The sequence below is a fragment of the Balearica regulorum genome, chromosome 9 (genome assembly GCF_011004875.1).
Source record: "Balearica regulorum gibbericeps isolate bBalReg1 chromosome 9, bBalReg1.pri, whole genome shotgun sequence".
Lineage (NCBI taxonomy): Eukaryota > Metazoa > Chordata > Aves > Gruiformes > Gruidae > Balearica > Balearica regulorum.
This window is the reverse complement of record NC_046192.1, coordinates 5,010,753-5,038,079: the sequence shown is the minus strand read 5'-3', so window position 1 is coordinate 5,038,079 and position 27,327 is coordinate 5,010,753. Positions and strand designations below refer to the sequence as shown.

At 45.0% G+C, this 27,327-nt stretch overlaps 1 protein-coding gene across 1 annotated transcript in view; it reads left to right on the top strand.

The window, feature by feature from the left end:
- Positions 1–27,327, top strand: part of GPC1 (glypican 1) — a 211,168-nt gene that overhangs the window by 155,947 nt on the left and 27,894 nt on the right. Inside the window, exon 3 of the mRNA XM_075760905.1 lies at positions 24,945–25,336. Coding sequence (XP_075617020.1) covers positions 24,945–25,336 — 392 coding nt within the window. The remainder of the gene's footprint in view (positions 1–24,944; positions 25,337–27,327) is intronic.

The window sequence follows — 27,327 nt, the reverse complement described above, 5'->3', positions numbered from 1 at the left end:
CTCCTTCATCTGCTCCTTTCACCAGTCTTAGGATTAACAGAAGGCAGGAGAACCAGGGAGATATCACTGGGGAAATGTGGTCCGCTTTCCTCTTAGCAGGAACAGGACAGACCTGAAACAAAGCGCTTGCTCAGGACAGCACCGCTGCCCTCACATCACTGAAGTGTGTAACTGAGCACCGTCCCGAGCTGGAGCCTCTGTTCGTACCAGCCATGCAATTTGCCCACCATCCCTGCGAGCAGGGTGGCACCAGGACTTTATTTAACCACGTCACCAGAGTTGGCAGCAGGGGATTCTGGCTTTTTTCATTAAAAAAACCAAACAAACCAGGTAGTTCCCAGGCCTTTAGAGTCTGTCTCACCTATTCTGCAAACATCCATTCAAATGACAACTTGCTGGTTTTTGAGATCCCAAGGGAGGTGCCTGAGCTAAAACCCAACACAACAGTAGATAACACTGAAGGAATGCATGGAAGGGTTTCACAACATGGAGACAAAATGATTAACCACCGCGGCCGATCATCATTGGAAATCAGGAGCCTGCGGCTACATGCCTGCTGCTGAGTTTTATATCTGAGGAGCTGCAAATTGTGTATTGGCTGAATGATGGAGCTCTGCTGCAGTGTCATCCCTTGGTGTGGTGTGAAAACCTACTGCCCGTTCCTTTGCGGCAATGGGAAAAATGAATGCCCAGACGTACCAGCTCAATTAGCATTCAGTTTTCCATATATTCATAGCAGTAAATTAACCAGAGATAAAAACCTGAATACATTCATTTTTATATCAGGATGCTCTCTCACACAGCCATCATGCTGCGGGAAGTTTCATTTCGTTCCCGCTTGGAGGGGCGGCTGCCGCTGGGATGGACGGAGCAGCCGTGGGACGCCACGTACCCGTGGTTTTATGGCTGGGTACAACAGGGAATGCCATGTTCAGCTGCAATGGCAGCGGCAGTGTTGCAGGTAGAATGTAAATGACTACAATTAGCTGGCATGTGATTTATAGACCCATTAATAATAACAACTGTTTATTTGTTATTGCAGTATATCAACAGTGCTGCAATCCATCAGGTCTATACCAGACGTGAAATTATAGATTATGGGTGTGGAGAAAATTGGAAAAGGAGGAAGGAATGATTTGTAAAATCTCCTGATCTTACAACAAATTTTCTTGGGGGCAGTTTGGTATCTATTATTTGCTGTACGAAAGCAGCAGTATACATTTTGAGCCACTGGGGACCTCTTATCTTTCATGCTTGCCACTGAAGAGCTTTTCCCCGTGTTGCTCAGGTTTGACAAACAAAGCCACACCACACAAAACCGCTCTGAACAGCAAGTTGGTTAATGTTTCCTCTGGGCAGAGGCCTGCGGAGGTGCAGCGCTGCCGTGGGGCTCTGCAGGATGAACCCTGATGAACGTAGCTGCGGCAATGCCAGGCGTCCCTGCCCGGTTGGCAGGGAGTTCCCAACCCCAGGGGAGTTCCACCCTGCCAGGCAACTGCCGGGTCAGAGATGAGTTTGGTGCCAGGGTTTGGAGACTGGTCCAGGGCAGTAGAAGATGAGGGGCAGCACATGAGGGGGGAGTGCGGGGATCCCAGGGGATCCCTGCTTGTACCCCGCAGCCTGGGGGCTGCTGGTGCTATCTGCCAGCAGCGCTGCTGCTCGAGAGCATCCCCGATGGATGCGCCCTTCCTCCCTGGGCACAGTCCCCAGCCAGCAGCTTTGGCGTGCTCTCGGCTAACGCAAGGATACAGCCACAACACGGGCCCTTTGCGTCTTGGGGCTTGTTCAGCCCGTGGTAGCTGTAAGTTGTGTTGCAGGCGTGAGCGGAAGTGCAAAGCCCTCAAGCGCAGCGGTGCCTGTGATTGCAGAGCTTGCCACCTGCCTGGGTTAGGGGACGTGGCAGGGCACGGCCTGGCCCCTGTTTTTCTACTTCTTATTACAGCAGCTTGGAGATGCGTGTGCAAGGGCCCCATCAGCAGTATGGAACAGTTAAAGTCAATGCTACTAAAAATTATCTTTTAAAAACCTGCCTCTGAGGCTTTCTGAAATGATTTAGAAAATATTTACAACTGCCTCTCATGTTAAAACCAATAGCTGAAAGACAAAGGCTGGCATTTCCAATATCCCCCGCAAATAAATCCCCCACACTCCACAAGAGCCGTGCCGCTGGAAATACGGCAAAAACCATGGCAGGCAAAGACAAGACAAAACAAAAGCAAAATGCAAATGAATGCCCCGATCCCACAAAGTTCAGTTCTCACGACTAGTTTAACTGGTGTGACCTCTCCCATTGACTCCTGTAAGACAACCAGCATGCTGCAAATTAAGCACAGGCACAGATGTTGTTCCTGAAAATGTCTATTTGTGGAACAAATTATTTATAATAGGAAATGGCATCTGTGTTAATTTAAGAAAAGCTATATATGCACCAAGCGAGGATAATGGGTACTTTATAGTCTAAGCTGGAGTGGGACTCAAGGTGAGCTCCTCATGTGCGGAGCGGTGGCTCCGCAGCCCCGGAGAGGCACGGATGAGTTATGGCCTTCCCACTTCTTGCCTTGAGGATCCTCGATCTGTCAATCTCTTGTCAAGTCTATCACACTTGTAATTTTAGTGGGAGGATTTTTTGCATCATCAAGCCCCAGGCTTGCCCTTTGCAGTTTACAGGAATATTTTAAATGTAAAATGTAGAAATCCTATGTGATAACCCTGAAATTCTTTTAGGTATTAATGGCACCCAATTTAGCCTTGTAAGACTGTGGAACAGCAAAGAGGAAGAAGTAAAACTCTGGCAGTATAGGAAGAGAAGTTTCATATTTTAAATTCTAAAACGATTTAAGGTCTTTGAATCCAATGGTTTTAGTAGAGCCCTCTGCATGCTTTCCGAACCTCAGCTGGGGATCATGTTGACTCCTGAAGTTGCAGAGCTCCGTGAGCCTTAATATTAAATTTTGCAACACTTCTGACTGCAGGCTGCAAGGAGCTGCTCTGCAGCTTGTGAGCCACAGGACTGGAAAGCTTTTGTCGTAGCCATAAATCTTTATTTTTTTCCTCCCTCACAGAAAATTCGGCCATAAATGTGGTGTTTGTCAGGGGCAGTACTTAAGCGTTCACTTCGCTTGGTAGGTTGTGATCCTCATCCACCAGATGCTGCAAATGCCCTCTGTGGCTCCTGGGACAGAGCAAGGGCTGCGAGATTTAACCCTTTGTGTATGTTTTTTTACTGTTGTGCTCTTGAATTCTAATAATTAATAGCTTTCCAAAAGAAAAACCTTTAAGAAAAATATGAATTCTGGTTTGAAAAGTGATGGTTGTGTATGCGCTGTTTAAGTCAATAGCTTTTTCTTTTTAACAGAAGGAAAATGAAGTAATTGTAAACCTCAGTATTGTGATGAATTGATATTTTTTATAACAAAACAAATGGAAATCTCAAAGGCTGATTGGATTAAATTGAAGAAGCCAATATTATAGAATTTTTGTTTGCTTTTATGTGTGGAAATTCAGTGTCATCTAATTTTTGCTACTTTTTGTGCAATTTCATGCTTTCTGAAACCAATGCTTTCCAATCTTCTTCTCCTTCCCCTGGGATAGTCCAGTGTTAAAACCCTAAAACACACATAATTTTTCAGTAAAAGCAATTACTGGTTTTGCTTTGTTTATGGTCAAGATCAGCAGTACTTGATAGCCTACCTAAATTATCACAGATTCGATTTTTATGTAGTGTGAAATTATTGGAGAATCAAACCCGCCACTGCAGAGGATGACTCAAGATTGCAATAAATACTCTGGACAAAGAATTCCACTACGTGTTCTTCATCCCTTCCTCTTATCTTCCAAATGCTTCCTCAGGATCAGTGGGGTTTGTAGAAAAAAAAGGCAGAAAACGGTGCAGACAGCAGTGATGCCTCAACCCTGCAGTGATTGCTGCAACAGAGGGCATTAAGATGGTGCTGGTTGATGGTGCTGGAACTGATGAACCCTACTGCCTTCATCGGCATCTGGTGATGGTGCGTATTGTCATGGTTAGGGCTAAACGTCACGCCAAATGGCTTGCGCTTCTGCCGGTGTCGAAGGGTTTGGTTTGCTGTGGTTCTGGTTGTAAAGGTCAGGTCTTCCCTTAAGGAAGGGTGGCACTGGCCGCTCTTTGTCATGGCGGCAAGTATAGGATGTTGGTTGGGGGATTGTGCCAGGTGAAGAGGACTCAGAAGTCAGCCTGGCCCAAAGCACTGTCTCAGCGGGAAAATCATTTCTGGTTTTGCAGCTAAGAGGCTGTGAGACGGTGCAGTGCTGCGCTCAACCGCAGCCCTCGCTAGCACAGCATGTCCGGTAAAACCCTGCAAGCTGGAGAGCCCACCGGGTTTCCTAGTGCTCCCTCCTGTGCCCGGAGAGCTCTTGCAGGCAGGAGCTGCAGGCTCGGGGGTTTATTGCGTCCTTGGTGGCAATTTCTGAGTGGTAAAAACCAGGTTTGTGTTGGAATAAGGCTTTTGAAGTGAGACAACCTGTGCACTCTTATTTATGCGATAAATACACCGTGATTTTTATATTCAGTGACATAAGGTTACTTAAAGGCCTCCGAATTGCTGAAGAAAATTGAAGTCAAACATGAAAGTACAGGGCAGAACCAAACACTACTTTAGAAAGCAATTCAGTATATTCAGCTGATCTTATTCTAGCAGGGGTTTTATTTTTAACTTATGATTATGGATTTTTTTAGTGTCACGTCAACATAAAGGGCTTTTCTTCACAGCGAGAGCAGAACAGAGGAAGCCCAAGTAAATGAGATCCAATGTCCTTCAAGGAGGCAGTGGTAAACATGTTCTCAAAGACGGAAAAGTTCAAATATAAAATAACTGTGCTTGCTGTGGGGAGAGAAAAGAATACAGTAGCTTGATTATATTTGAGAAGACAGCTGGTTGAAGACCAAAATCAGTATTGTTATTCCCAAAGTCTGCCACAGTGATGTTTCAGAAACCCATTCAAACCTCCTGTGGCACAGACAGACAAAAATAAATCTGGTAGTCCTGTTCTGTGGTATCTGTTTAATACCAGAGAGCAGAAGCCCTTCAGATCCATTCAGAGCCACAGTAGGAAAAGAAAAAAGGTGAGGGGAAAAGAAAGGAAAGCGTTTGGAGGGAGAAAGTTCCACAAAAGCTAGTAATGAAAATGGCTGTGGTTGTGGAAGTGAAACTCCTAGGTGGGCAGGGCGCTTGCCTGGCCCCGGGGATCTGTGCAGGATTCTCCCTGCCTGGCTGCCACGGGGAGCGCAAGGAGCCGCTCTCCTTCCTCCATGAGCACTCTGTGGCTTGGTGTCCTTAGGAGCTTGAGATGAAATTAGTACGGAGGCATGAGTCCTGTAATTCAAGCTACACTTGTTTTTCAGCTAATTGTCATCCTGCTAATGAACACCAAATAGCTTTGCTCATAGTAACAATACTTTAGCATCATGCTCTAAGCGTTAGCTTGAGTAAACCTTTAAAACAGCCTATTTTAAGAGGATTAGGAAAAGGAGTGCTATTAGATCAAACCAAGTGATACAAATGCCATGGGCTAAAAACATTAATTAGACTTAGTTAAAGCTTTCAGTAACACAACTAAAGTTAGTTGCAAAGCACGTGCTCTGCTTTTGATAGTGCATGGGTTCTCATCTCGATGTCTGCTGTACAGCCCTTCCGTCTGGAGGCAGAGGAGCCCGGAGGAAGGGCATAGCTTTCTCTGGTTAAAACTGAACCCACGTTTCTCTCTCCCACCCTCACGCTGAAGCACAAACTGTTGCTGTGGCTGAACAAAGTTGAAAATCCAGCAGATATTCCTTCCCCTTCCACAGTCAGCAGGGAAGTCAAACACTTCTTAGGCTTGTACTGGGCTCCGGCTGCTCTAGCGGAGAGGTGTTCACACCTGATCACCAGGATTTGTGGTGATGGTGGTGTCAGTGGTCATGGCCCCGTCAGAGACCAACGGCCCCATACTCAGGTGCAGAGCAACTTCACTCCACACCTCTGCTGTTGTATTTATGGGCCAATGCAGGTGACTTTTGTTCCCAGCCACTTGCATTCAGGGTGCTTTCCCATGCAATTTACTGAATTAGAGATATGTCAGGAAGAGTGTAACAGGTCCTGCCCAGCCTCCAAGGTTAGCTGTTAGACTGGAAAAAGTAGTACTGCATAGTTTTGAAAAAAATACTAATAATCACAAATATGGTCTGCTTAATATTGCTACTCATTTGTTGAGGATGAATCGGTACAGTAGTTCCCAGGGCCATTTATTCAATAGATCTCTAATAAATAAGTTGCAGCTATTTGGCTTCTCTTTCTTCTGACTCATTTTGGTTTCTGGACATGCAGCTCCATTCTGCCAATATTTTATGACCAGGTTTTCTATTATTATTTTTTAACGTATTGTGCAAGTGGTTCTGCAAGCACTAGAACTGATGAAGTCTGTTTTTCTAGGGCTTTGTATTTCATGCACAATTGACTTTCATGTCAAAGAAGGTGTAGGATCCCACTGAAGCTTTTCCTGAACTCAGTACATTTATCTTGGCTGTCTCCTGCATGTGTTCTCTAGGACGCAGTAAGCCGAAGGCTCGCTAAGCCTTTCCCATCCAGACAGCACGCAGAGGGTCCCTCTGCTCTTCCTGGCCCGCTCTCCCTCATTTCATGAGACTGGGGGAGCTGTGTTACCGCCCATCTCATTCCCTCTCTCTGTTAGTGGTGGTGTGAATCAGCCAGCACGTCCCAGCTCCATCCTAGAGGATGGACCAGCATAGATTGGTAACCCTGCCTTTTTTTTTTTAATTTCTTCTTCTTTACTTGTTCAATCCACTCACACAGATTTCCATGTGCACATACAGGCGTCTGTGACACTTTGTCTCATTTGAGAGATGCTGCAGACACACTGCACACCGTCAGCTATGTGAGACTGCACACAAGGAGCACCAAAGCCTGTGTCACAAACTGAACAGCTGAAAGGACTTTAAATTATTTCTTCCCTGTTGTCAGCACCACAAAGCAGCAGTAGTTTGTGTTGCTGTAGGACAGATTAAAGGAATTGAAGCAGGAGCAAGTGTGCAAATACCAGGGGTTTTCTTTCCCAAGCATTTATAATGAAGGACAGGGAGGTGGTCCCAGGAGCATAGCATGTTGGTTTAATTAATTGAATGGGAGACTGAAGACTGGGTGTGAGTATCATCTCACCTCAGCTGAGGTCTCCAGGTGTCTGATCTAAGCAATTGCCTGAGTCAGTGAAAAGAGATGTCTCTGCATTACTGGTAGAACTACCATTAGGTGCTGGAGGAGGACTTGGGCAGGTGGAGATCATGCAGAGCAATTCTTCCATTTGTTATGTGAGAGAGCAGTAACAGCAAAAGATGAAGCCGGCAATGTCAAATGCTTTGAAGGCTGAAGGTTTGGTTATCCATTGTGTGAAATGGGGGGGTGGGGGATGTCTCTTGTCTTTGGCTTACTGATAGTGTTATGTATGTGCTACTCCCCATAGTTCTTTTTCTCTTCTGTGTGAAGAATCCAGCGCTGTGATCCCTAGAGCATACCAGAGGGACACGGGGAGCTCTAAATGAAGTCAGATTGCCCTTTACCTCCTTAACCAGGAGTTGAGCTGCTTTTCCCCTCTTTAAAGAGAGTGGAGAAGCAAAAACAAAGCATGTCGTGAAATGGGAATTAAAAGTGTAGGAAATCAGTTATGTAAGTTGTTGGTTATGTGCAGCAGTTAAATGGCTAACTGGGGATTTCAGAAAAGGTACTGTGAGAGTGTATCCTGTCGGGGGGTCAGTCTTCCTTCCAGGGCCCTCTGGCTGGCACCTTCCGCATCCATGGTGTTTTGGGGCTGGGAGTGGCTCTTCAGCTCCCTCAAACATTGGGAAAGGTCTTTGGGTTTGCTTTGTCCTGTTTACACTGTACAGAAAAGTACTTAATGTCCTTTTGAAAAGCTCACAGAACAACCCAAAATTGGTTCCTCCAGACACAAATTGGTTTACTCAGATGAACTTCTCTGGGGAATGTATGTCACTTGACCAGTAGTATTTCTTCCTGAGTGCACCAGAAATGTATATGACTGTTTTATAGCTGGCGAGTTAAAAGCAGACTTCAGCTGAAACAGCTGGGTGGGCCATTGATCTGAACCCAGATGGAGCATCCTGAGGGAATCAAAGGCAAAATGTGGAATTACCCCCCACCACAACAGGCGTGGAAAAGTCAATATGTAGGATAGGCTCTCCGTACCAGAGAGCCCTAACGAGAGTACTGCTCAGGTTGTCTTGTTATCTATTGCCTCTGCCCAGCACTGACAGTAAGCTGCATTTATTATTATCATTGCGGGGGTAGTATAAGACATCTTTGTAGGTTTACTTGGATTCATGTACATGCAGAGATTTTTCAGGTCTTGCTCACCAGCGTGTTTGTAAAGAAAAGGCTGTGTCTGTGTCACTTGGATGAGCTGTCTCTTAATGAGTTAGGTGATAGCATGGTCTGCTTCACCCAGCCGGAGCTGGTGTTCAGAAAGTACGTCTGCACGTCATCATCTAGTGGTGTATCACAATGGTTTTTTGTTAACAGAAGATACATAAATTGCTATCCTAATTAAGTCAGTCACTGAACTTCTAGATTATGGAAGATCCCTAGGAATACATTTAGGCACAACAAGGTCACAGAAGGGGATTTGTGTCAGGAAGACGGTTCTGGTTTAGGGTGACAGTGCCAGAAAGAAGAGCCTGTTCGCCCCCCAGGTCCTGGCTGTAGCAGGCTGTGGTGTGCCTCAATCCCGGCAAGCTGAGCAGGACCCCGAGGTGGCTCTGGGGAGCGGTCCGTGGCTAGGGAGGTGCGGGTTTCCTGCGGTTCGGTAGGTCTGTGGTCTGCATATAGCATCTGGTTTCTTAACTTTCATTTTTCCAGAGGATAAAATCCATTTTGATTCTTACCTCAATCTTGACAAGGTCCCAAGGTAATTAAGGTAATGGCAATTAGTAAGGTGCACCCTTGCTTACGGAGGAAGCACAAAAGTTATCTTGTGTGTTTTCTGCCCCATGAATCTTCTGCGGTTCCTCTGCTACCCTGGATGTCTTGTTCATTATGTTTCATGTTCACCAAATGGACTTTCCTTTTTCTGATTTGATCATCTTTTGATTCTATTTTAGTCTTCAGCATCCAGGACGTTTTGTAACGGGTGGGGGTTTCCATAACTTGTCTGTTTGAAATAGTATTTCCCTCTGTCTGTTCTAAATCTCCTGCCAGATCTGAAATTTCTCTGCTTGTCCCCAAGTGTTTGTGATAAAAGATGAATGACAGCTGCTTGTCAACATGTCTGTGCATCCTCATAAATCCATACTAAATGCATTAATTTATCTAGCTATTTAATGAGGATCTCAATCTAAATTCATGGGAGGACATTTAAAAGAGGTCAGAATTTATTACGTATGTCCAGTTCACTGGTGCAAAGTACTTGGGATAAAATCTGACAGAAAAAAAGGACATTTTAAAGTTGGGTAAAGTGGAACAAGCACATGCTGTTAACAAGTATCCATTTCTCCCATCCTTCAAACTTGGGACTGAGCCAGAGCTGCTTCAAAAGCAGCAGAAACCCCAACTCAGGCAGGAGAGTGCCAGCATCTCAGAGTAACCAAAACCTTTTTTTAGTTGTTTTAAATGATTTTTTTAAAAAAGAAGGAGCACGTGTAGTTTCCTCTCTTTTTTTCCTAAGCGTAGCAGTCAGAGTGTGGTTAGCGTTCTGGGTCTCAGCTAATATTTTCTTTAACACTCATTTTTGATCTCCATTCTATAAACATGATGACAGCCCATGGCGGATACAGATGTTTTCAGTCATTGATGTATCCAGCAGATACAAGGCACCCAAGCAGGTTGCCTTCCAAGGTTTTGTAATGCTTGCAAATTCTAAGGTGATTTATATTTGATTCACATAAATTATAAATACATGTATTATATGTACATCGTAAAATGGAATTAGTGAACATGGGAGGCGAGAGACATTTCTCAACTTCTTGCAGACTCTTCCCCAAGCCTTCAAAATTGTATTTCTTCCAGATGAGGCTCTGATGAGGTTTAAGTGTCTACAAATAGTGTGGAGGTGACTGGTGGACTCTAAGTCAGCCCTGGCTGAGGGAAGCACACTTGATTGGGAGGGGTGGGACATCCCTTCACTGGACCAGGTTGCCCAGGGAAGCTGTGGATGCCCCATCCCTGGCAGTGTTCAAGGCCAGGTTGGATGGGGCTTTGGGCAACCTGGGCTAGTGGAGGGTGTCCCTGCCCATGGCAGGGGGGTTGGAACTACGTGGGCTTTAAGGTCCCTTCCAACCCAAACCATTCTGTGCTTCCAAGCAGAAATTACTTTCTTTACTTTGCTTTACTTTGGCCCCTAAATAAGGATTATATTGTGTTTGTGGTAGTCCAGGTTTGCAGTGCTTGCACAAAGTGAAGATGCCACAAGGGTAAGTGAAAATACTAATGTCCCCTGTCTGTCCTGTTCATATAGGGTGAAGGCAGAGGGTGCAGAAGTGACCAGTAGCCACATATTTATAGGTTGCTGCTACATTATGCACCACTGTCAGGAGTAGCCTGAGGGATTTAGCCGAATTGTTGGACTGAGAACATTCCCTCAGTTACTGTGTCTCATCTGAAAACAGTATTGGTGAACAGCTGAGGGACCAGGGAGTTTCAAGCCATAGTTAGGATTGAACAGCAGCTTCCTCCATCGTGCAATTTTCCAAAGCAAATAGATTTTGTGGCAGATTTTTCCATACTCGTCACAGTCATGATGTAATTTTACTTTAAAGACTTACACACAAGTAGTAAATCAAACCAGTAATATGTAACTTGTATGGTCCACAGACAAGCAAAAATATGTTTGTGCCTGTTAGAAAATATATTCAGACATAATTGAAGAATGTCTAAATACTGGATAAGGTCGTCTGCTTTGTGAATCTCAATGAAATGCAGTGAAATCAGCCAGAAGTAGTTCAGTAGTAGTACACCTATAACTTAGATGTCCATAGCTTGTGGTGTCTCAGTATTTTGACTCATTCTAGATTTGAACTGATCCTCTTAATAAGACTTTCAACACCAAGTCAAGGCTTCGGACACTTGAGCTATTCCTCCTCCTAGTCTGGTACCACGTTGTCAGCTATCTGTTCAGAAGAGATGACAGGGCTGAATGAAGTCTTTCTACTTGTTTGGTTTTCTGTGATCTAACATTCACCGAGTGATCCACCACATCTCCTTGGGTAGAGCCAGCGCTACCTGGGGGTCGCAGGTGGGCTCAGGCCAAGCAAGGCTCCCGAGCTCAGACAGAGGATCCAGTGGGTTTATCGCAGCATGGCTATAGGCCAGTATATGCTTAGCAACCTTTAAAAAAAAAAAAAAAAAAAAAATTATTTTTTTTTTTTTAAGTAGGTAAGCTAAGCTTAAATTTTTCTTCAGGACTCCTTTATAAGTGTCTTTGTGTTTTTTAAAATAGAAGTAATTGAATGATGCTCAGGCTCTTTGAAAATCAAGCTATATCTAAGTTTTTATCATTGGACAAGGTGAAAAGTGTTTAACAGAACAGGTGACATCAGATGGGAGGGGAACTAAAATTTGCTACTGGGTTTATTATTGTGATATCTGCCAGGGAACATAAATTCCTTTTCCTTAACAATTGTTAAAATTTTCTTCTTTTGAAGCAGGCACCTAAAATTTGGGAAGAGGGCACACTTCTCTGTCCTCTGGGGAAAGAAGTACCATGTAGTTATACCTAGTATAATCCCCAAGTGCTGAAGGGCCGAAGGAGTGCTGTGTTACCCACCAGCCTTCTGGCTTTTCCCAATTTCTGAAAGTGTGTTGTAATGTCCTAATATCATTTTAGGGTAGCTGTATATAATATATCTGTATTTCAGCTGTATTAAAATAGCAATTGATATTAATTTGCCCATTATTCAAATAACAGACATGCATATTATTGTATGTATACATTCTTTTCACTTCCAGCTGTCAGATACGCATACATATTGCATGCTTTGGGTTGCCTGCTAACAATAGCTGTCTTCTCTCATCTTTACCTATTTCTCCTTTTCATACTGGTTCCATGGGTGGGAATGTCATAAGCAAATTATATTTACAAAGAGACAAGTTCTTTTCTGATGGCATGTCGTGAGCACAAGGCGTTGAAAGAGAGAAAACTAGAGATTAAGGGCTTTATACAGACTTAGATAAACTCCTGCAATGATAACATGGGAACTTCACCTGTCTAGAATATTATCCCCACAGCTGGTAATTTCTGTTCTCCTTGCTCCTTTGGGAACACGTGTCAGTTACCCAAGATACTTGGATATCCAGGGACTGTGTGTCTTAGATACTCTATACTGCAAAAATGCAGTGGCAAGCGTGGATTCAAATGATCCAATTAACCCAACAATAAATAGTTTGTCTAGAGGCCGTTTTGAGCAGAGGGCAACACTAATGAAAAAGATAAAAACCCAAAGTCACTTCTGTCCCACTGCCACAGTATGAAGCCTACAGCTTTTGAAAACTTAGACAAGGAGTTTTGATCTTGAAAAATACGCAGTGAGGATGCTTGAGTGCATAAGTCGCTCTTTGAACGTGGGAAGTGTCATAGGCACAAACTATGGGGTTTTTCCTCTGCTTTTTTGCAGAGACAATGAAATGCATTTAATTTTAAAGAGATAATCATTCACTGATGTTTTTCTCAATTAAAATATTACTGCAAAGAGCCTGACTTAGTGACTAATTGGTTCATGATAATGGTATATTTTATACGTAAGGAAGAAGTTAGATGATGTGTGTTGAAAGCTATAAAGGCTTAATTATTTTCAGCCTTCAGGAGTGTGTATTGGAGGCGATAGAAGGAGGCTGAGATGTGCTCTGGCAGGTTGATGTGTGAAGTGGCAGCTGTCTGACACTCACTGAAAGGGGCAAACCCGAGCTCAGTGAGGCTGATCGCGAAGGTGTTGATGGAAACGTGACAACCTGCACTGGTGTCTCCTGAACGGATCCGTTGCTTCTCTCATTCATACCGTGTCTCTGCGGTTTGTCACCAGCCCGGTACGCGGGCGTGCAGCCGGGGCATCAGGAGGTTACCTTGGTGGTGGCCCTTTTATCTGCAGCTGGGAGACCATGTTTCTGCATAGCCAGTTGTTCGTTTCAGCAGGAGGAAAGGAATAGTTGTCTTTCTGGAGTGAAAAATTACCTCTGCGGTATAGGTATGTACTGTGCATTTATCCAGGGTGTATACCACACCTTTTAAAACTGCCAGCAACCCTCAATATTGTAAAATACTTCTGAGTTCATTTTACGGTTAAAGAAATAGAACCCTTTGGGTCTTACTAAATAAACCTGGAAAGGAACAGGCAGTATTAGCAATTACTTTTACCATCTTTCATGTTCCTGTCAGTGATAGCTATGATGCTTGTTGGTTTGCCTTTAAATGCAGGCTTTCTTAGAGGAAAAAATTAAGAGTGGAATTCATCTTGCAAAATTTCATTTATCCAGAAGTTCAGCCTCCTCTAGCTTAATTATCCCGGCTCCTACTACAGTCCAGAGAGAGAGATGAGTGGCTCTGAAGACTCATGCTAAAGTGAGCGTCTCGGTAAGCAGGAGGTGCCGCGTCTTCCTTAAGTGGGGACTAAGCCGCCGGATCAGACTTGAGTCCTGTTTGATGAATCCCACCCACGTGCCTTCCCAGTCCTTATCTCGCAGAGAGGTTGCTGTGAAATCTGTTTGATAAGAGCCTGCTGGGGCAATACTTGCAGTTCATCATTTGCTACAAGTCGGTAGTTGTAGCACAGATATATTTAGAAGGAGCTGTGATTAAAATCTCTTGCCAGCTCCAATCCCAGGAGCACACGTGGGGAAAATAATCTTAAGATTCACATCTCTTGTATTTGCTTATTCCACCCTTGCTGCAAACAGACCAAATCCGTCATCAGGGGCTTTCAGCCTACAGCAGGTTTCCTCGCGGCACGGCGCTTTGCTCTCCATCGGGCCGGCTGGAGCACAAGGCTTCTCGGCATGGAGCGTAGGACCTTGGACCACAAGAGTTTTCTGAGCTTGATACACTGGCAAAAGGAGCCTGCGCTGAGGAGGAAAAGGGTAACGGCAGAGAAAACGGAAGAATTCAGTTACTTTTTATAGATAAGACTCTTCAGCTTAGTGAAGACATAGAGGCATGATAGAGGTCTGTGAAACACTTAGAGATGGCAAATAAGGAGTGAATACACCATATTTCTTACACTAGAAGGCTCATGGTTTGGCTGTTGTACTGAAGAGATTTAAAACCAGTGGAGGGAAATACTTTTCCCTAGAAAATGTAACTAGATGTGGGGCTCGTGGCAAGAGCCCAGCTTTTGAGCTTAGCTCAAAAAGGGTCTGACCAGTCCACAGAAGCTGGTGCCCAGCAGTGGCTCTTAAACATGGGGCTTGGCCAGGAAACCTTTTAGTGGGTGGATTTTGAGGGGTAAGACCACTCCTCGTGCTATTGTTCGTGCCTTTCCTAAGTACGCAGCATCGCCTTGTCTCAGGGGCTGCACGCGTGCCTCTAACTCCAGACTGTGTAGCTTTGGTGTGATCCAGTACAGCTTCCTATGTAAGTATTCAGAGTATGCAGAAGACACGCGTTTCTGTGGCTTGTTGCACCGTATTGGATTATAGGCATCAATCAAAATAAGGTTTTGAGAGATGTACTGGGAACAGGGTTGAAATTTGATGGAGGCCCAAGTTTGAGGAAATGATGTGAAAAATCTAGTGTACGTGGAGCTCATCTTTGTCTCGTACACAGAGCCACAGTCACATACACTCTTGAATATTTCCAGCCATGCGTGTGCAAGGGGCCATTTGCCTGCATGCACCACTGGAGGCTCTTTGACCTTGTAGTTGTGCACACAAACCTTGGCACGCCTTAATAGCTGACTTCTGCGCAATCATTTCAACCTTTGGAGCACAGCCACGCGCGCAGCACACGTGCGCTTCCACATGTGCAGCCCAGAGCAGCCGCCGGGCCGCCCTTGCCCGGAGCACCCCTCCTCCTGCCCCATGCGTTGCACTGCAGCAAGCTTCCTAACATGGAAATTTCAAGCCGAAACAATAGAGGAGCTACCCAGGCAAATGGCTTGGATGTCAGCTGCATTACATTTCGTGGCATTTAATATCCCGGAGTCTGCGAGGGTGTTGTGTGGCGCCTGGAATCACTTTCCGAGCAGGTGCGTGCCACTTGCTCCTGCTCCCTCCTTGCTATTTTTCCACCAGGCAGAAGGGAATACCACAACGGGCTCGGGCGCTCCAGCGTGCGGATGCTGGCTCCAGTTAATGCTGCAGCAGATGCACAGGCTTTGTTTATATGCCCTGCCAGTCATACAATTTAGTTGCCTTTACCCCCCCGTCCCCAAGTGACTCTTGTATCTGCAAAGTTATTATATGAATGTGAATTCAGGGGTGTCCTAAGGTTTGCACAGATCTGTTGCTGAGGGACAGCAGGAAGGTAATGCTGAGCTCATCAGGATCATCAAAGTCTAAAGTGGTTTCTTCACTAGCCATGTTTTGGAGAGAGCTGCTGCTGGGGCTGGGGAGGGTCTCGGTGGCTGTGCTTGTGACACAGGCGTGTTGCTGTCACCTTGGGTGGCTTTCATTGCACGCCCAGTAGTTGTATGGTGCTCACCAGGAGGACAAAGTAGAACATCCATCTTCTCGCTACTCCTCAAGTGAGGGTCATCTTTTCCCTCTGGGGAACTTTCTGGCTAGGGAATGTTCTCCACTCCCTTATTTCAATAGCTGGATCCAGTCCTGCTTGCCTTAGAGAAAAGCAAACTATCCGGGCAAATCATAGAAACAGGGGAGGGGAATACGCAGAATAAAAAAATAGGTGCAAATAATTTTGTCTCTCTGCCATTCAAAACACTGTCAAATTGGGCACAAAGCATGTATTCTGAAGTATAAAAGTGTTATCCAAGACCTGGCAGAAAAAGCATGCTTTCTTTCTTAGGAGTGACTGGAAGTGCTTCCTCCCTGGGCCTCTCACTAGCAGAGCCGTATTCCAAAACAGGTTTTCACACAACAGCAACTTTCTTTTACAGGAAAAAAATTTTTGTCAAAAAGTTGTTCGGTTTTTTTTTTTCCCCCCTAACAAAAGGAACGAGCTGTCTGCTGTATATCCCAGTCTAAACCCAGTTTAAGGTAGCCCTCCTTTTGCTCTTACCCAAAGCCAGCTAAGGTAGAGATTAGGTCAAATCCTATACACCTACTTGCTTTCACTGTTGCTTGTGGTGTGTCTGTTCTATCAACTAATCTCATCTCAGGAGACTTCAAAGGCATTTGCATCTGTGCCCTGAGTAGTTAATTAAGCTGAAGAAGATGGAAATTACTAAAGGAATTATCAGGTGAAGAACTTGCTAAAGGGGAGGTAGCAATACATTGTGTTGAAAGAAGAGCTCCTGGGCTGGAGGCAGGTCCCAGTTGTGGTTCTCAAAGACATACCTAGAGCCCAGCCTGGGTAACAGCCCCGTTAAAGACCGGCACAAATGATTAGAAATGTGTTCGTGAGATTATTGATGACACAGTGCTGGGAAAAGTTGTCACTATTGAAGAGGATAGTGGATAACCATGACAACCAAAATAATAGAAATAGGGTGACATTCAGTATTCCAGAGTGAGGCATACAGCTGGGGACTAATTGGTTGGAAATAGCAAAGGGGAGAGTTGGGACGTACCAGTTGGTGGCAGAAAGTCTGTGAAATGCTAATGTGATGCATTCCTAAAAAAAGGTTAGTGCAACCATTGCAGTATTCACAGTGTTATTTCCAGTGAAGAAAATGAAATGTTCTTTGAGGTCTTTCTGACCACCCACAGTTAATAAAAGTTAATGCCAACCAGAGGAGCTGAACAGAAGAGTCAGTGGGACGATCGGGGGACTGGAGAATCTGTCAGGTGTGAAGAGGGGGGAAGTACCTTTGCTGTGTAGCAAGGCAGCGTGGATGCTGAGAAAATATGGGACTTTGTGTATAGATGTCTCGGAGAGTGAACACCAGGAAACAAAAAATTATTGAAACTAGAGGATCATATTGGCAAAGACCAAGTGGATAAAGAATGAACTTAGACCAGAAATTAAGAAAAGGAGCCCACCCATCTGAGATGTTCTGGACCAGCCTTCCAGTGGGAGCAGGGAGGGGAAAATCTGTAACTGCTCTCATGCTGGGCACTGAGCGGGTTTAGGAGAGTACTACATCAGATGATTACGTGGCAGGGCTGGCACTTACCTCATTGACCTGCAACATCTCTTCAGTCCTGTGCTCCTACACTGTTCTCGGCCCCCCTCCAGGACACAGTGTGCAGAGGAGAAATCAGATAAAGGTATTTGACTTAAATGCAAAGTGGCTCTTTGGAAAGGATCCTAAAAGTTTGGGAGTCGTACTACCTAAAAGTATCGTAATTCTTGCATCCTGGCACATCTGTTCACACTGTTCGTTCATCCTTTGGTTTCTAGGTAGAAGCTAATTTTATCTCTTATTTGTTTGGGGTTTTTTGCAATCTGAGACTTGGTTTCTCATGATGCCTCTCAGGTTGCAGCCACCAAACAGGGGCGATGTGTAACGTGGGACAGACATCTCCACACAAGAGCAGCTGTTTCACAGGAGGGTGAAACTGTGAGGTGAGAGGTATCTCCCAAGGAAAATGCCATCAGGATTGCTACATGCAGGGCTATTTGCATGTGGAGCCGAAGCCGTGGTTGTTTCCTTTGGCAGCACCCAGCTAAGGTACAAATCAGAGCATATCACCGCTGTTGTATTGGTATCAGCTCTTCAGTACAGGCATGGGTAGTACTTAATAATGTCATAACAATTTTATAAATAAAATATCACCATACTTGCTGAAGTTAATAAAATAGAAGTGAATGCATTAGATTTGGATTTTAATGGATTAAATCTGTTGCAGAATTATTCTCTTCTAGTAGTGGCTTGACTGCAAGGACAGCATTAAAACCAACTGGAGAAGCAAATTGGTATTGGGATGTGCAGCAGCGTATTAAATGGGAACTCAGCCTAAGAAAACGCTGTGCCTCAGGCCGACGGGGCTGGCCCCGAGAGGGAGCTCTGATCTAGTAGATGTCCCCATGCTGTTTCTTTCCCTGCTTTTACTGCTGTGCAGGACACCACAGAGTCAGCCTATTTTTCTCTCCTGTTCTTAGTCCAGTCTTGTTGAAACACAATTGCAGTGCTATTGGTGAGCATGTTTCACCTGGCCTCCCTTCAGAGCCACAGAGATGCTCCATGGCTCTGCGTGAATTCCGCCACAGGCTCGTGTGCTTGCTCAAACTTGACAAATTATGATACAGTATTTGATACTTCTTCCTCTTTGGGTGTTTGCCCCTATCTCTGGCTGTCCTGGCAGTTTATGGCCTGCTCTGCAAGGCTCTCGGACCGCAAGCCTGGCTTGCCATGCAAAGCTGTCCGGCCTGCAGGAGAGTTTTCATTTCGCCCCGGTGCTGGAAAACTTTTGTAGCGTTTGTACAAGAACACTTCTGTAGGTGTAGAGCACTGCTGCACTACACGGTTGCAGTATAAGTCATTAGGAGTTCCTGCAGGGACTACTCAAGGCTCTTTGGAAGCATAAGCAAAATTGAATTTTGCTGTCCCAGGGTGGAGCAGTTTGCTCATGTATTAAGAACACAAGAGGCAGGGGAGAGGTTGGAGCTGGAACGTGGAGGCAGGGCAGAGCCCTGGGTGCTGCTTCTGCTGCTCCAGGAGAAAAGCAAAGGGTTGGAGGTATCACCTACCATGGGCTTCCTTCCTCCTGGAGCCCTGTACCCTGATGCCTTTCCCCTCCTCTTATGTCTGACTTCTAGTTGCAGGTAGAGGTGATTGCCCAGAGTCTTCACTAAATCAAATCATCTGATGCTAAACCTGCCTTTAGGAACAGATTTCTTACTAAATCTGATTTTGGAATTAATGGCATCATCTCAGCAGTGTGTTTTCTTCCCTCATGTCCTCTGATCTGGTACTGCTTTTTTTCCAGTTGTGATTAAGACTTTTTGTACAGCAGTTTTCTGCTTAAGGCTTTAATAATATTCAGATCGAAAGTAATTCAGTCCCCTTTCTCCAATTCTCATATTTCTTCTAGTATGCCTCTAAAATTTGATGGCTTTTGAAGAAAGAGATCTGCTACGTACCTGCCCAAGGAGCATTTGGATGCTCTTCCTTCAGTGACCTCTTCGTTCCCCCCTGCATCCACTCCCACTCCATCATTATATTAGTTGAAGAAACCTCAGTGTGTTCCAGATGTTGAGTGATGAAATGGTGTCAAAGAGCTTGGATAAAGTACTTGGTTCTGGGGGCTGGTGGGGTGAGGAAAGGGAAACTCAAAACTTTCCATCTTCAGAGAGAAACTGCCAGTCCCTGCCTTGCTGTTCACAGCTTCCCAATTTGAATCCAGAGTTGTGAAAATGTGGAAACTGTGAAAATATGAGCTGCGAACACTGGGAAGCTGTGAAGCAGGGGAATGGGTGGGGATTTACAATGTCTCGTGAAAACAGAGGTTATGGATTCTGGTTGAAACCTTAATTCTCTGATAAGGAACTTTTTGTCACTACAACAGCAAGAGAAACAGCAGCCAAGGTTACAGAATTGTCTCAGTTGTAAAAAAACTTTAATTTCATTGCTCATAACTTTCTGGAATTTTTTGTATTTGAGGCAGAAGTTTTTCAGACCTGGCCTCTGTCAAAAAGCAAATTTCATTCGAGCAAATCCGGTTCTCTTGTTTCTGAGCCTGGAAGTGAGAGGCAGTAATAATAATAAAAACCCCAGACTCTCGTTTTTTTTTTTTTCTTTTGAGTACTCTTGCAGCGCCAGTGTGAAAGGTGATACGTCATGTAGAAGCAGCCTTGACTGAGGAGCTGTGCCTTTCATTGGCCCGGGGAAAATTGAGTTTGATTTGACTGAATTTCTGGCATTAGAAATTCACCCGCAGCAGGGAGTCTGCAGCAGCAAGCAAGGACTCGTCTGTTCAGTGGCTCTTTGAGAAAAGTTTGGGAAAGAGGGGAAGCCGAGTCATGGATTTAGTAGGTGACTCTGGCTAGTACACCTCCATTGTAAAATTTCTGAGGCTGGCAGAAGCTGAGAACATGCATGATTTTCCAGCATGGGTCCAGAAAATACATAACTGCTTCCTTGTAACTCAGAGTGGAAACAGCAGCATCATTTCCAAGGGAAGCTAGCCCTGTGCAGAGCCACCTCCGGTGTTGGTCTACATGCTCCTGGGGATGGGAGTGCTGCGGTGACTCCTGGAGCAAGTGAGGTTTTTAGAGCTCCAGCACTGTTTCCTCATGAGCCTTTTCCCTCCATCCCTGGTGTTCCCAAGACTAATGAAGCCCCATGCTGCAGTGCATGAATGTAGACAGAGGTTGACCCAGCTGCTGCCATCCTGGAGAACATGGTGTTAGCAGAGCTCAGGGACCTTGGGAATGTGTCCGGGATGTGATCTGGATGGAGCTGCCTCCATTTGCTCAAGCCCTGCCTGAGCTAATCACCCTAATTGTCCTTTGGGAGCCCGGGCAGACCCAGCACTGGTGGACCAAGTGGGAGTTAATAAATCCAAAATGGACCCACTGGGGGTTTATTTTTAACTTCTTATAGAAATAGTGGGACAGGTGTATTATTAGAAGTTTCTTTCCAACCACCTGTGTTACCTAAGGGCCCCTCTCCCACTGTGGCTACCAATAACAGGGTGCTTCCCCTAGAATAAATAATTGCTTCTCCCCAAAATCAAGAAGGACAGATGTCTGAACTATGGTTCAGCAAGTTGTTTTATCCCGAGGCCCTGCACCTTTAATCTATGACACATCTAAAAATGTTAAAAGGTTGGCTATTAGGAGGCAGGGAGTGTCGAGGAGAAGTTGCCGTCTTAGCTGGAGATACCTGTGCTAAGTGTACAAGTGGTGCAGGCTGAGATCACGAGGACCAGGGCAGTTAGCACAAGCTTCTGTGCATCCCTCTTGACAAACCCCACTTCTTAGTTCCTTCTAATGCTGCAAAATGGGCATTTAAATTCTCTGCCAGGTCGGCTATTCATCACGAACACATTGAAGCTTAATTGCTAATTAATTTTCCCTAGATAATGTAGATGTATTTTTTTTTTTCAGTGTGTGAAATCTAAAAGAACTTTCTGAGAACCAGCCACAAACGAGTTGACTGTAATTGGTGTTCTTTCACTTAGGTGAGAAGTAACAGCTCATCAACTCTTAATTAGCTTGGACTTTTTCGAGAGCAGTTTCCAATTTTTTGACAGAAAGATATACATCTTGTTTCTCCTGTAGCGATACAAAGAAAGTCATTTTACCTTGAATTGACAAATCGGGCTGAGTTTGTTGGTGTTTTCTTCCTCCTGATGGTGAGCGTCGAAGCTGCATGTCATACCTGGATTGCTGAGCAATTTATTCAGTTAGTGTCTCTTGTCACAGAGAAAAGAGCACTGATTATACAAGAAAGAGAGTTTGAGCTCAGTTTAATTAAATTGTGAATGGGTAACCAGCAGCGCTTGGAGTGATGCATTAAGATACAGAGCAAATTTTCAATATCAGCATCAGAGAAAATTTGTATTTTGTGTCTGTTGTAGGTGAATGCCATTTCTGTTCCTTGTACAGGGAAAGCTGTGGCAACAGAAAATGTGAAGCCGCCTCAGATTGGTCAGACCCAAAAAAGGGTCCTGCTAGGACAAATTGTCTGCCTGGCAGTTGTCTGCTTGGCTTGGGAGCCCAGGAGCGAGCCCCTTGAGGAGATGCTGCAGGGGAAGGTGACTGTGCAACGAGAAATGGTGATGATGCAGCAGGATCAGCCCCAAGTCACCTCACTGCGGTGCCCGACCGGGCGGGCTGGGAATCATGGTTACCAGGATGGGTGCTATGTATGTGCCAGTAACACTTGCCAAGTTTTAATTACATATTGTACGATTATTCAGTGTAGATGAGGCCTTTTGGCAAAAGGAAAGCTCTCACCTGTGTTAGCGCACATGGGGATAATTTTGTCACTCTTGTGACAAAATGGCCATGTGCTGCCCGCTGCCTTTGGGACTAGTGATGGCTGAACTGTTTGAGTGGGGGAAGATTCAGACTCAGATGAGTCCTGTGGGCAGGGATGAGAGGCCCCAGGCTTTGCAGAAAGCTTGTCCTGCCCTGGCAGAGAGCTCCCCTCTGGAAGCTGGGGCAGGGAATGGGAGTTGGGACATGGGCGGGGGGGCCGCAGGGAGAGAGCAGGAGTCGAATCACCCTTTGTCTTGAGATTCAGGAGGGGAGGCTTTGATAAGCTCTGTTAGCATGTGCTGCAGGTGTTTCTTCTTATTAAACTGTGGTCCTTTAGCAAAGCACTTTTTAATGGGATCAGCTTTTGATTATTTTTTTTTCATATTAGGAACCTGCCATTAGAAGGTAATTTTACAGGTGGCTTAGGTGCCTCTAACAGCCCGCTGGCAACACACTTATATTGATGTCTGCAGGAAGAAATCAGCTTTTAGTAGGGAAGATGGACAAGCACATGCGGATCAGTCATGAGAGATGGAGGAATCCCAGTACAAACGTTTGGGGATACAAACTGCCAACCAGGTCAGATTGAATAAGAATAAATCTCTTCCAAAGGTACACTTGAAAACCACAGGTTTCATTCAACATTTTAGATAACACATTTTTATTCTCTGCATAAGTGATTAAGCCAAACTTCTGCTAAGACCTAGTTTGCTCGCAATTTTTTAAAAGCACTGAAATCAAATTTTAAACTAAGCAGTACATGATTGTGGTTGGAGGAGGCCAGGCTATTAATGCTTGATATCGGTTTGTTAAAATACTACGAGGAGTTTCAGTATTAGCAGCCTGTGGTGCAGATGCAGAGCATGTTTCCACTTGCTCGATCCACTTGTTAAGTTTTAATTTCATTCAAATCTGAGAAGCCAATGAGAGATTATTAATGTAGGAAAGCTAGTATGGCCCTTCTACTCTGTGAATATAAACAAGACCCATGGAAATGAGCTTTACTAGTTCTAAAATTCTAGAGAAGTTTAATTGTAGTCAGTGCTGTTCCCTCAAAAAATACTTTGTTTAATAAAGCTTTGTACAGGCAATATGCATTTTTCAGAAGCGTTTCTTTCTTTTGTTATACGCCTAGCACAGTGAAGTCAATTTATATAACTAAAAACATGCTGTTTGATTTTAATTGAATAACAGTTTCCCTCCAACTAGAGCTTATCATACATCACTAAAAAAGAATAGTAATTTAGATTTAAAGAATAGTATAATCAGGTTTGCTTCAAAAAGTCCCTAAAAAGTACAAATGTAATTGAAATGAAAATGATTATTTAAATCATTTTTCCTCTCACTGACTTAAACAATGACTAAAGTTGCTCATGTAAATCAATAAATTGAATCGGGCTGGTCCTGCTATGAGTTCCCCACTGTGCAGTCTTGCAGAGCCTGCAGGTAGCTGGCAGTCGAGAGGATGTTGGTAAGGGAGGAGTTGAATCTGGCATCTTTACCCTGCCGTATGTGGCAAGAGAGTCACGTTTCTGTCGCTTCTACAGCCACTGAACCTAGGCTGTAAAACCATTTAGCTGTTTATACCTAAACAAAAGCAGGGTGCAAATCCAACTGGGCAAATGGGATGAGAACCTCAAACACGATAATCTTGGCCTCAGTTCAAAAACACTTGAGCACAACCCTGTCTTTAAATACATACTAAGACGTGCCTGTTCCTGTTGTAGCACCTGGGACTCTGGCACATGTAGAGAGGTTGTGCCTCAGAGCCAGGGTGGCTGCGATGACTAGGGCTGATGTGGGCATCTCTGCGAAGGGTTGGCGCCGTGGTTGGTGGCCACCTGCCTGAGGTGGATCTCACCAGGGCTTTGGAAATAATGCATGAGAAAGTAAGCATTGAGGCAGGAAAGAAAGGTGGCTCAAACAAGTTGCACATATTTCTTCGAAGGCAACTTCAAGTTGTGCAGTGGATCGTGGTGGTTTTGGGTTGGTGGGGATGGCAGCTAGTCAGGGTAGGGCCACGTTCTCTTCAAATAAATGTGCTGCCCCAAAGAAAGGCTTGTGCCTGCACGGACTTTGTCTTTGACAGCTGTGCTTTGTGCTTCAGACATGTATATTGTGCCGGAGTCCTGCTGACTTCCCCAAATTATCAGTGCCTCAGCCAGGAATGGCAACCTTCCGAGGAAAAAAGGAAATGGGGGGAGAAGTTCTGCTTTAAAACTGAAGAAGTTGCAGTCTTCTTCAGAAGAGCCCTTGCTTTTGTGTGACGGTAAGAGCAGGTGATGCTGGAGGAATTCCAGCCTTTGATAGGATGAAATGGAAGACTTCAGGTTATCTTTTAGGTGAAATCTTTATCTTAGTTTATTTTGGTGTGGATGCTAATATTGATAGACTAGTCTGACTCTAACAGCAGTCATTACAGCATAGACCTCCATGGCCTGAGCAGCATCCGGGCATCCTTGTATGTTTACAGCATTTTCTAGTGATGTTTAACAAGTGTCAACTTCTGTGCCAGAAGCGGCTGGTTCTTGATTTGGGGTTGAGTGTCTCATAAGGTGTTGGCTGACGATTGTGGCAAGTTATGCTGTGTGTGAGCGATGCCAGTTGATGCATTCTGTAAAGAAGACCTGTGAGTAGCACTATGCCACCTTACACGCTCAGAGAAGAGCCTCAATTTCCGTTCCAGGTGAGGCCACCAGAAGAGGCGGAGAGGCCCAGACCATGGTGCACTGGCACTGGGGGGGTTCTCCCTTCGATCTTCTCAGCTAAGGCTCGAGACTGAGAGTGTGGGTAAGGTTGGGTGGAGGATAAGCTCTGATAGGTCCCTTCTCTTTTCTCAGGACATTTTTTTGTGCTGCCAAACAGCACAGCCCGTTGGATTCCTGCTTGTCCGACTGATGCGTCACCATCCTCTTTTTCTTCTTTTTCAGGTTATTTCCAGGATTTATTGAACAAGTCAGAAAAGGCCCTTTATGATGCTTTTCCAAGTATGTACGGAGAATTGTACACTCAAAACATGAAGGTCTTCAAAGACTTGTACAGCGAGCTACGCCGCTATTACCGGGGCTCCAACATCAACTTGGAAGAGGCCCTCAATGAGTTCTGGACACGCTTGCTGGAGCGGCTCTTCAAGCTGATGAATCCCCAGTACCATATCACAGATGAGTACCTGGACTGCATGGTGAAACACGCAGAGCAGCACAAACCCTTCGGGGAAGTTCCCAGGGACCTGAAGGTGAAGGCAACCCGAGCCTTCATTGCGGCACGCTCCTACGCGCAGGGCTTTCTTGTGGGCAGCGACGTGGTCAAAAAAGTGTCTCAGGTATGTTGGGGTTCTTTCTTCTCTGTCCTCAGACTGACAGGAGCTGGACAACTACTGCTGTTGGGAAGAGGGGGGGTTATTTCCCCTGATGTTTTCATTACAAAGCAAGCAGGTGTTTTTCAGTTTTATAAAACAAACTGCTTGAGGGTCACCTATCAGTGGAAGGGAGCAGCAAGCCAGGACTTCTACAGGCACTGATAGCGCAGAAGCAAGGTATAACTCACCACAAATCAGTCTTTACCTCATCTTAACCTATGCAGCAGAGTGCCAAGGAGATGTCAGTCGCCCAGACTGTAAAGCTGTTCTGTTGCTGCCTAGATTCCTCGCACTTCCCTGGCAGGGAAATGGCATGCTTCTAAATCATGCTGCCTTATTTTCCTCCTTGATGGCAATATGATGTAGGGTGTGCAGAGCTGACTTGCCACGAGTGTGCTGGGAAAACGCACGGAGAGATGCATTTCAGCGGTCGGTGATGGGATTGCTGTGTCTGTTTATGTAGCCGTGTATATTTGTACAGTGTCTGCGTACAGAGAGGGCAAGTTTGTAAAGTGCATTGGGATCTTCAGGGATGAAAGGTGCTATATAAATGTAAATTAACATGACTGAATCCAGGGTTTCAGGAGGAAGGAAATTGTCTGTATTCTTTACTGCAGAAGCAACCTTTCAGAGCCAGAAGAAGGTGATTGTCCTGAAACAAGATATTCAGGCTTTTCACACAGGTAGCAAGGAGAAAATCCATACTAAAAAAATGACTTGCATACTGCATGTGGAGATGGCAATCAGCAGGTATGAGAATCAGGGCATGATTAAACTGTGAGTGTAAAAATACACAATTCATTTCCTCGGAAGGTAATGCATGGTAATGCGTAGCAGAGGGCGGTACTATTTGATGCAGCAAATCCAGATTTTGATCTCAGGAGGAAACATTAATGTGGTAACAGTGACAAATGCTTTAATTTATCAGTGTGGGACTATAAAACTGTTCAGCTACCCAAAAGCCTTTGTACATCTCATTAACATCACACTGTCCTGACACTTAACACAGGTAAGAGGAGAATGGTGTAATTTCAGGGGGACCAAAGTACAGTATTTTTCATAAATCCTCTGAATGGCAGAGATTTCTAACTCAATGTGTGTGATTCTGCCTGTGGGTGGGTTTGGTGAGTAAAGCAGGCTGGCAGAGCAACTGCAGTCGTGGTATCAGCAGAAGGAAAGGACCTGAGATTACCAACATGCAGCGTATTTTTTCTCCTACCTTCATGTAGGCTTCTGACCCATGGGATTTTGATTCTGGTCCCCCTTTTCTGAATTCTCCTCCTTTTCTTGGCATCACTTATCAAACAGGGCGTGGGATACACAACCAGTCACAGATCCTCTTCTTCCTCCCCACAACCCGTTCCTCCAGGATGGAGGCTCTTCCAGGAGGGTCCCAACCATTCCTCTCTCTCACAAGAGCCCTGCCTGGGGTTGCGGTTAACCCAGCATCTCGCTGTTGGAGCACAAACTGCACGAACTGAGTCAGGAAACCTCAGCAAAGCCTCCCTGAGAGCTGATTTTATAATGAAGGCCAAAACTGACCCATTTTCCCTGTCTTCAGGAATGGGTTTAGTACTTTAGGCAAGTGAACGCTGAGGTGGGAAATCCATTTTATGGATGCCCTGGTAGTCCTCAGCTGGGTCTAAAATAAATGGCCTGGTTTGCCCACGTTCCTTTACCAGACGTGGGTTTACACAAGTGCCAAATGGATGCGAAGTGCTGAATGCGATTCACAACTGGTGCTTTGGTTTCAGTCATTTTTCATGTTGCTTTATACTTGTGACATTAGGAGAAAGGATATAAGACTTTTATTAAGATCAGAGACTGGGATTTAACTTTCCTGTCAGCTGGTAGCAGCAGTCTTTAAAAATAACTCTTTGAGCTGAAATTTCTTGGGGAGCAGCAGTGAGTGTTTTGGTCAGGAAGTCTGGGGAAAGCCCATGGAAATGGACACA